General features: G+C 50.9%; 1 protein-coding gene across 1 annotated transcript; it reads right to left on the bottom strand.

Moving 5' to 3' along the window:
* Nucleotides 1-1,098: 1,098 nt before the first annotated feature.
* On the bottom strand, nt 1,099-4,324 carry LOC125525396 (putative L-type lectin-domain containing receptor kinase S.5). Its single transcript, XM_048690399.2, has 2 exons — nt 2,755-4,324; nt 1,099-2,382 (listed from the first exon to the last, which is right to left on the bottom strand). The coding sequence occupies exons 1-2, from the start codon at nt 4,127-4,129 to the stop codon at nt 1,487-1,489; spliced, it is 2,271 nt and encodes a 756-aa protein (XP_048546356.1). The 5' UTR covers nt 4,130-4,324; the 3' UTR covers nt 1,099-1,486.
* Between the last annotated feature and the right edge of the window lie 6,009 nt (nt 4,325-10,333).

Raw genomic sequence — 10,333 nt, 5'->3', positions numbered from 1 at the left:
GTATTCAGAATTGTATGCATACAGCATACATCTGCTAGAGCCATAAGCCACGTACGGAGTACATGCTACTGCCGTGTATGGCCTTCGATGCATGCATGCAATTGTACGCGTGGGCAATTTTGCCATGCACTACGTACGAAGGCAATGATAGACCATCTAATGTATGCATCCACTATATAATGTATCTAGACATACATATATTCTTCCTTGGAGATCCTGCACTAAAAGAAAACTCAGATATTTAAAATAGATTATGTGAGCTCCATAAGAAAATCCAACAATTAATAGTATAATAATTATTAATAAAAATGATAAAGAAATTATTGAAAAGCACGTGCACCCAAACATATCACTTGAGGGGCAAAAGGATCTTTTCAAGTATCATTTAGGCTAAAAATGGACATAAGTGTTATAAAAGGCATAAAATTTAGACTCGTTGCTATATAGGGAAGAAACTATTTGTCGATGTCAAATAGGGCATAAAATTTAGACACAGTGTTAAATAAGGAATTCTCTCAAGAAAAAATGGATATGAAGGACATTTGCAAGCATGCAATTAATTTCTTATTGTGGGTGATGAGGTGGCACAGCTGCATGTGCTCTCAAATAGTTAGTGAGGGTTAGCTATTGAAATATAAAAGATTATTTTTGTTCATGTTGGTCGAGACCAACCCAAGAACTGGTATTTTGTATGCGGGTGTTGCTAGGTCTCAGTCGACTAAGACTTAATCAAGTCTAAGTCAAGTGACATAACATGTAAGAAAGAAATAATAAAAACTATAAAAAAAAATTTGCTCGGATCTCAACATAAGATTCTGTGAATATAGCATCGACTCGAACTTAAGTCTCACTCGACTGAGACTTAGCAGGCCCGTTTGTATGCCGAGGTCGCCGAGTCAAGCGGGTAGCGGCCATCTTCCAAATGATGGTGTTGCATCGTTAATGCTATTGTTGGTTTGTCATTGAACGATCCAATCCTATGTTTATTCCTCGACAAAACTAATAAAAAGGATGCTCATTTAAAAATCAAGCTAAGAAAGGGATCACGTTCTCTTCGAAAAGAAATGATAGATGTCGCATACAGAAAGTAAAACATGCTGGATTAACACGATTTTCCACTTCTCCTCTTCGCATTATCACAAACATTTTTTTGGATCTTTGTTACTCAAGAAACCAAAACAAATAACCAAAGCATATTAACAACACTAGCCTCACTTCTGAAAATCATAGGACTAGCTAGCTGATACACATTAGAGTAGACACTTGGGCTTCACTTGGACTCGTCGATCTGCAGTGAACCTTGCCATATGGCTTTGCAAGGTAAGATCTCCTCCTTGCCAGAGCAACACGTACCTCTCATTCCCTAGCTTGAACAAACTAATGAAGAACACCGTACTACTAAGCACGTAATATCTACATGTATTTACATTTACTATGATTACCTTTCGCTCATGGCCAGTTTTACAGTTTACATATGTTAACTTCGTCACCGGCCGGAGGACAGAGCGGGGAAGTACTCCTGGCTGTTGTTTGGTGCCGAGGGCGGCTGCCGGAAGCTGTCGTAGGATGTCTCCTGCGTCGCGCGCGTCGACGAACCAGTGCCTGTGCCGACGTAGCTGCCCCCGCTGCTCGTCGTCATCTCGATGTCGCTCAGGCTGAAGTGCGCCGCTCCCCCTTCCGGCGGCCACACGAAGGTCGGCTTGAACAGCGGCACCTCCGGCGGCGGCGCCTTCTTGGACACGATCTGCAGCACCTCCGGCATGGTGGGCCTGTCCCCGGGGTTGGGGCTGCTGCACGCGAGTCCGAGGAGCAGCAGCCTGTTGGCCTCGTCGGAGTCGTACCCTGCCGTGCCGAGATCCTGGTCCACGGCCCCGACCAGCGCGCCGCGGCCGTGCATCCGCCACACGAAGTCAACCAGCAGCGGGCAGGTCGCATCGTCGCGCAGCGCGGTGCGGCCCGTGACGACCTCCAGCACGAGCGCGCCGAAGGCGAACACGTCCGTCTGGCTCGTGGCCTTGTGCCCCACGGAGTACTCCGGCGCGATGTAACCGCGCGTGCCGGCGACGCCGATGTCGGTGAAGGAGCTCCGGTCGAAGTCGATGACGCGGGCGAGGCCGAAGTCCCCGAGGCGCGCCGAGAAGGACGCGTCCAGCATGACGTTGCTGGCCTTGATGTCGCGGTGGAGCACCGTGCGGCCATACTCGTGGTGCACGTAGTGCAGGCCAGAGGCAACGTCGGCGACGATGCCGTAGCGGCTCGCCCAGCTGAGCGGCACCGCCCGCTGCTCCTGGGCGCCGCCGCGCCGGAAGAGGTGCTGGTCGAGGCTGCCGTTGGGCATGTACTCGTACACCAGCAGCAGCTGCCCTTTCTTGTAACACCAACCTGCACCAAAAACGCAACTAGACGTTCAGAACCATCACCTAACCAATAATCTATTTTTGTTGCACCTTGGTCCTCAGATACTAGAAAATTCAAAGAGACTATAGATATAACTACATTTGATCATTCACGTTTCGTGTAGCAAGTGACAATGCTACGTTTGGTAGCCCGTTAACGATTGCATAAACGCGTTGTGATCTGAATAGAGTACTGGCATCTACTCCATCACTTGGACTTGTCAATGCCTTAAAATACAAACGGAAGCAGCAAAACTAACTAGAGAACGGTTGATTAGGACTAAACCATCATTTTCCTAGTCAAGTCTCGGCTGATAAACAATGATCATGTGATTAAGTGAGGGATTCATGCACATACCAATGAGGGGCACGATGTTCTTGTGGCGAAGGCGGTTGATGATGTCCACCTCCTTGACGAAGTCCTCGACGCACCTGGCATCATCCCGGATGAACTTCTTCACGGCGACCTCCGACGGCTCCGTCTGGCCGTGCTCGGCAGGGAGCGTCCCCTTGTACACGACGCCGTACCCTCCTTTCCCCAGCCGCAGCCGCTCGTCGAAGTTCTTGGTCGCCTTCCTCAGCATCTCGTACGAGAACTCCCTCGGCATCCCCGGGAGGTGGCTCAGCGTGTGCCCCAGCCGCGTCTGGCTCCTCTGTATCTTGCGCCTCGCCCGCGACATTCTGGCCAGGAAGAAGGCGGCAATGGCGGTGGCGATCACGGCGACGGACGCGAAGACGGCGACGAGGATTATCCACTCCTTCTTCTCCTTCTTGGGGAAGGTCTCGATTGACATGCTCCATTCCAGGATGCAGTTGAGCTCGAAGGTGGTGCCCGTGGAAGCCGTGAAGCCGATGTATGCCTGCTCGGGGACGTGCTCGCTGAGGTCCAGCGGGCTGGCCAGGACCGGGGTCGCCGGCTTCGGTTTCCCCTTGCCGCCCATGTACACCGTGACACGCCGGCCCACGCCGTCGTACTCGATCCAGACGGTGTAGTTGGCGGACGTCTGGGCGTTGGTGGCGATGGTGATGTTGAAGTCGGCGAGGTTGGCCGTGGCGTTGGACACGACGCTGCCGATGTCGAGGCCGACGTGGTTAGCGCTCGGGTCGTGGCTCTGGTTGAAGGTGTCGAACTCGATCGCCACGAAGCGGTTCTTGGATGGGCCGGCGGCCTGCAGCGTCGCGTTGGTGAGGCCGAGGAACCCGCCGTGGCTGCCGGGAGGCGGCTTGTCGAGCGAGGGCGCGATGACGAACGCCAGGCCCTCGCCGGGGACCGCCTTGTCGTAGAACACGTTCATGGAGAAGGTGCTGTTGAACGACACGACACGGACACGCGGAGGCTGCGGCCGCGGCGCACGGCCGGTGCCGGTGCCGCCGTTGCCGCCACCGGGGACCTCGGTCTCGTCGTCGGGGAGAGTGTGCCAGATCGTGAAGGGCTGCTTGAGGAGGACGGAGCCGGACTTGTTGACGAGGTAGGCGTCGTTGTTGCGGGTGTCGGGCGTGAGCTGGAGCGCGCCGCCGTTGATGATGGCGTCCTTGAGCACCTGCAGGGTGGCCGAGTCGCTCCGGTCGAAGGAAGCGTACGGGCCGTAGCTCCTCACCACCACCCGCTCCTCCAGCTCCCGCAGCGGCCGCTGCTCCCTCGCGCTGCAGACGAAGGCGGCGCAGAGCCAGAGAAACAGCACGGCGACGAGGCAGCTGGCGCCGAAGCGCCGGAGAGAGTCGTGCCGCGCCATGGTGGACAGAGCGACTGTGGTTGTGTGGAGCGGGTGAGGGAGGGAGGGAGGATCCACGGTGTCGCCCCTGCAGGCTCTATATATGTTGCGGCGAGGTGAGAGTTGGTGGTGCGGGCCGGGGGAAAGGGAAGGCGCACGGGAAATTCCTCCGTCCCTGCCGATCACGGCCTGACCGGGAAGGCGGAGCTCATGGCATCGTAGGGGAAACGTGGAGTACAGCGACGGCGTACGGTCAGTTGACATATTTAAATGCATGTGTGGGAAATGGCGGGGTGCCAGGTGCCCAGGTCTAACTATAGAGTTTCCCAGCTTTTTCTGCGCGTCCAAAAAAACATACTAGAATTGTATCTCACGGTATGGATGGTTTCAGTCATTTTTCTGAAAAGAATTGTCTATTATAAAAATTTACAGGAAGTACAAAGTATCTCAAATATAATAAAATTACGTCGAGATTCAGAGACCATCAAACAACCACCAATACGGTCAGAACGACCCATTGTCGCCGCTTCCCTATCAGAGCCAGCTTGACCTTTATTAATGGCGGCACTTTCAAAGACCAGCGCCCTAGATTAAACTTTTGTATAGATATATGAAGCAGCTGACATCAGATCGCGCTACATGTCGAGAAACCCTAACATCACTCCACCAAGGAGACGGGAGGACCGTACGCCAGAGCCCCATCGACTACATCCGAACCGACGAACTGGAGGGGGATCGAAGTCCGAAAGGCAAAATCGAAGAAGAAGCTGTCATTCACCCAAACGCCGCATCTACGAGGACAAAAACCATAATCTAAACTACTAATCAAAGTGGAGACATCGAGATTTTCCTTCTTGCCACCGGTCGCCGGAGTGGCGTGCAAAGGAGAGGTGAATTCATGGACTCGCCGATAAAGTCTGATAACAAGGATCACCCTAGCCGTCTAGGGTTAGGAGAGAGAAATGAGAGAAAGTTGTAAGAACGCCTCATGGTTTTAGTCATATTCGCGAACAGACATCCCGGTCGCCGTCGCTGGTGCGTGGGATCCGGAGCATGTTACGACGACGTGGGCAGGTGAGGTCCCGCTGAGCTGATCCAGGCACACCCTGCCTCGATCTGTTTTGGAACTTTGTCCGTGACCTGAACATACACGCCCAGCCGGTCGTCGCCGTCTTTTTGTTTAGCCACGGCTAGCTCGGGTGCGTGTGAACCCGCGCTGAAATGGGATAGTGCCGCCGAGGCTTGAATTTGAATAGTGTCTATTTTGCTTTGCTAGCATGGAACCGGTGCTACATTGCTATCTTTCAAACATCTACTATCCCTGGAACGAACTCATTCAACTTTTATATATATAGGATGAACTTGGTGCATTCGGAAATTTCTTGGCCTTCCAAGAAATTAGATTTGATGAATCAAGGCCACTCTGCACGCAAGTTTGACTCGCGTTGCGTGGGATGCCGTCGAACAGTGTCCGTCTTCTTCCAATATGTGGTCAGCGTTTGCCATTTAACCCGATCCTACATATTCCCTTTTGACTATTGCTCTGCGGCTTCAGTGCTGTCCTGCATAAGATGTTGCATTGACCATCTGGGTTTAGGTGATAGGAATTACGCCGGTGATGAGCGCCTGTTCTTGTGGTTAAACTTTATTGCCACCGGTATCCACCATATATACCAATCTTTAGGGGCGCTATGTCGAAGTGTTCAGTTGCACAACTTGCATTGTTATTATTAGACAAGTGCCTTCTATGCTCCAGTCTAAATTTTGTCTAACCCTTGCTTTCTCAACAACAACAACAACAAAAAAAGAGTCTAACCCGTGCAGAACTTGACAACGTTATTTCATGGAGGTTGCGTATACAGAATTTAAATACAAGATTATCCTTGCTGAACACTCAAGTCCTATCGAACCTGCATGGGACTTCCCCTTCTAAGAAAAATGCATGGGACTTTCTCTGGCTTTGAGTTTATCCAAGATTGCCAAGTCTTGACCATTGAAATAATCCCTTCACATTAATCCCCTTTCTTTAGTCTTACGCCAATTTTCCGTGTGATGTCATAGCACAGGCTGACAGCACGCGCGGATTAAAATACTTGTGCGAAGTTTCCTCTGAAATTTGGAGATAACGTGTAATTTATTCACGTCGATAAGACATAGGTTGCTCCTAGTTGTTGTTGGCTTGTTCTTCGTACAGGTACCTCCCATCATTTCAGGGAATCATACTCATTTTCTGTATAATAAAGCAGGAGGGATGTTTGTTTGGTCAAGTACGCCCTGTCACCGGTTGCAGATATTTTTTGGCCAGGCTAAACATGCATTGTACAGAAAATGGAACAGGAGTGCAGGAATCAGCCGGCCTCCATGTAAAATAAGGAGCTCCGTCCATTTCGGCCGGCAAGCGCAGGCAGTCAAGTCGTCCAATGGTCCGATTCGGTTAGTAGTAGGCCGATGCAAGGAACCCTCCGGAGTCCAAGCTACCCAAAAGTCCCTCGGCGAATCACAGAGCACATGGTCAATGCTCTGTATTTCTCTCTGCATTATTCTAGTATCATACTGTTACTGTAACAGTTTGGATGACATGCTAGCGACCTGTAAGTTACATACTTGTCATATATATCTCCTGAACGCGTCTTGGAATAAGCACGATGGCGCAGCAGGACGGCAACAGGATTTCTAACAAGAACCTGAGAGGGACTGAAAGGAAACAGAATTGGCATTCGAACAGCTGCACCCCCTCCGAAAGAATATCAGAATTTACAAGTACAGTACTTAGTAAAAATTACTGGTACCGTCGCTTGTACGTCGTCGGAAGATAAAATGTTGCTATCATCTGGGCGCTGGTTACACGCATATTTTCTAACCCAGTCCATGCGTGTTAGCAATACCTAACATCTTCAGCAGGCCTCCCTGAAAATAAGTTCTTGCTCTCTTCCGGAATAACAAGTTGATGCTTGGATAATGGCTTGCCAAACTAATCCACAGTTAGTTTTCTATCTATACTATGGGTTGCAACATGTATAAATATTAGGAACTGATAAAAATCTAACGTCGGATTTTAAAGATTTAGGGGCGAACGTCTTATGGACCTTTGATTCAAAACATGGATCTTAAAGCTAGGAGATTAGCCAGGTCAGCGGTTTCTTTTTGTTCGGAACACCATCATATCGTCGCGAACGTTTTTCCTCCCAGTCCCATCCCCCCCCTCCACCCCCACCCACCCACCACCTTATTCATTCACTCACTCTCACCACATAGGAAGGAGGGAGAGAAAACAGAGGTGCGATAGCGCGCCAGCTCGCCGACGGTGGCTGGGATGGCGACGTGCAGGGGGGGGGAGCGAAAAGCGGTGGAGGCTTGAGGATGCTGGCACCGCTCAGGAGCTCCTCTCCCGCATGAGCTCGGGCGTGGAGGTGGGAGACCCGACGGTCTCTTCTCCATCGGCATCCAAATTGACGGCTAGTCAACGCCGGCTCACGCCACCAAGCGGGGGCATCCGTCTAATGACCTTCGGCGGCCTCGAGCGCTGGGAGAAACATGGGCACATCGGCGGCTCGAGCACGTCCATTCCCGGCGACGTTTGTCCATGCCGTGGATCCCGTCGTTGGGCATCCTATATGCCCCGCCGCCTTTCTTCCCGGGGCGCCGCCAAGGTGCCCCGGGAGGGGAGCGCAGAGGGGCAGAAGTATTGTGACGCCCCCGTTTATAATCATGCACTAACCATACATGCATCATGCATGATCATGAACGGTGACTCACGTCAATATCACAACACAACTCTACGACGCAAATTAAACATAAATCTTTATATTACAAACAAGGGCCACGACGACCCATATTACATCAGTCACAAAAGCAAATAATATCTGAGTACAAATATAGTTAGACAAGTTTTCCTTTAAGAAGGCTGAGCAAAACAACGGCACTAGATCGAAAGGCAAGGCCTCTTGCCTGGTACCTCTGGACTACTCCTGGTCGTCGGTCTCCACGTTGTAAGCACCGTCGTGGTAACCTGCATCCGCGGTGCTACCAACTGTTGCAGCAATCGGGTTGAATGAAAAGAGTAGCAAGGCAACGGTGATTACTCATCCAAAGTACTCGCAAGACTTACATCAGATCTATACTAGACATGCATCGGTACCAAAGGAATGGGGTAATATTCTGTGGACTATACTGCACAAATGCAAAATAAGGGGGGAAGCTCATCCTATCGAAGACTACATCTTTCAGCAGTAGAAGAGAGGGGCGTATCTGGTATCAACTTGTACATACATATAACAGTAACCTACCCGGAGATCCTCTCCTCGTCTCCCTGAAAGAAAGTGATCATCGGGTGTATCTGTTTGTTATCTGGGTGTGTTTTAACAAGTATTCGGTTTTAGTTGTAAGAGGTCGGGATACAACTCCAAGTTGTCATGTTACCACGGACACGACTATTCAAATAGTTTAACTTCCGTGTAGGGGTGCACCACATTTCCCGATACACTCGATTGCCTCTTGCCGGACACACTTTTTTGGGTAATGCCCGACCTCGGATAATCGACACGCCTTAGTCCTACCTAGGCTCTCCAGAGAGGTCAACACGCCATATACATCACGGGTGGGCACCGACCAGGGATCAGGCCCACCTCTCTCCTAGGTGGTCTCCACTTGCCCTGTCGTTCTGCCACAAAGAATCACTCACAGGTGTTGTCCGAGATGACCCGACTTTACTGTATCATGTATCATGTGTAGTGTAATTGATGGGGAACGTTACATGGAAAACAAAAAAAGTTCCTACGAAACACCTAAAGATCTATCTATGGAGATGCTAGCAACGAGAGAGAGAGAGAGAGGAGTGTGTCTATGTACCCTTGTAGACCGAAAGAGTTAACGATCCAAAGATCATGGTTGGCGTAGTCGTACTCGCGTTAGGATCCAATCCGATCCAAGTACCGCACGTGCGGCACCTCCGAGTTTAGCACACATTCGGCTTGGTGGCGTCGTGTCCTTCGTGATCTAGCAAGAAAGGGAGAGGAGGTAGATGAGATCTGAACTAACACGATGGCATGGTGGTGGTGGCAGCAACGGAACTGCAGCAGGGCTTCGCCAAGCGTCTACGCGAGGTGGAGGAGGTGTAACTGGAGGGAGACGAGCAAGGGTCGAAGGGTGCAGCCCCCTGCGCCTCCCCACTATATATAGGGGTGAGGGAGGGGGCGACCAGCCCTAGCCCCTCCTCCAAGGGAGGGGCGGCGGCCTAGGGGGTGCCTTGCCCTCCAAGGAAGGGTGGCGCCTCGCACCCTTAGGGTTTCCCCACCCCTATCCGCATGGGCCAGGTAGGGGCTGGTGTGCTTGGACCAATAAGGCCAAGGAGCCTCCCAATAGGCTACATCCACGCTAGTCTATGGGGGCTGGTGGAACCCAGTGGTGGACTTCCAGAACCCATTGGAACCTTCCGGAAGCTTCTTGGTACAATACCGAAAAAATCGAACCTTTTTTGAAACCCAGACAACAACTTTCTCTTTACCTCCAGACCATTTCAAAGCTCCTCGTGATGTACTGGATCCCATCCGGGACTCCAAACAACCTTCGGAGTTCACCATATTAATATCTCAATACTGCCCTAGCGCTACCAAACGTTAAGTGTGCAACCCTACGGGTTCAGGAACATGCAGACATGATCCCGACTCCTCATAGATCAATAATCAATAGCTGGACCTGGATGCCCATATTGATTCCCACATATTCAATGAAGATCTTGATCGGTTGAACCATGATGTCGAGGATTCAGTTAATCCCATATACAATTCCCTTTGTCCGGCAATATGTTACTTGCCCGAGATTCGATCGTCGGTATCTCCATACCTAGTTCAATCTTGTTACCGGCAAGTCTCTTTACTCATTCCATAATACAAGATCCCCGTCACTAAACTCATTAGTCACATGCTTGCAAGCTTCTTGCGATGTCGTATTACCAAGAGGCCCCAGAGATATCTCTCCGTCACACGGAGCGACAAATCTCAGTCTCGATCCATGCAACCCAACAAACACTTTTCGAAATACCTGTTGAGGGAGTCCGGGACTAGGGGTCCTCGGGTTGCTGGCCTATCTATTATGGGTCGGATAGGTGGGCCATTGTACGACTACTATAAGGCCAAGCTATAAGGCGACTCCATGTCCGGACAAGCAACCTTCAGAGCCTTGGTGTGTCCTCCAAGTCAAAGATTAGAGAATCGACATGTTTATCCC

This window comes from Triticum urartu, chromosome 7A (genome assembly GCF_056163025.1).
Source record: "Triticum urartu cultivar PI428250 chromosome 7A, HENAU_Tu73, whole genome shotgun sequence".
NCBI lineage: Eukaryota > Viridiplantae > Streptophyta > Magnoliopsida > Poales > Poaceae > Triticum > Triticum urartu.
The sequence above is the reverse complement of the archived record's forward strand: the minus strand, read 5'-3'. Positions and strand labels throughout refer to the sequence as shown.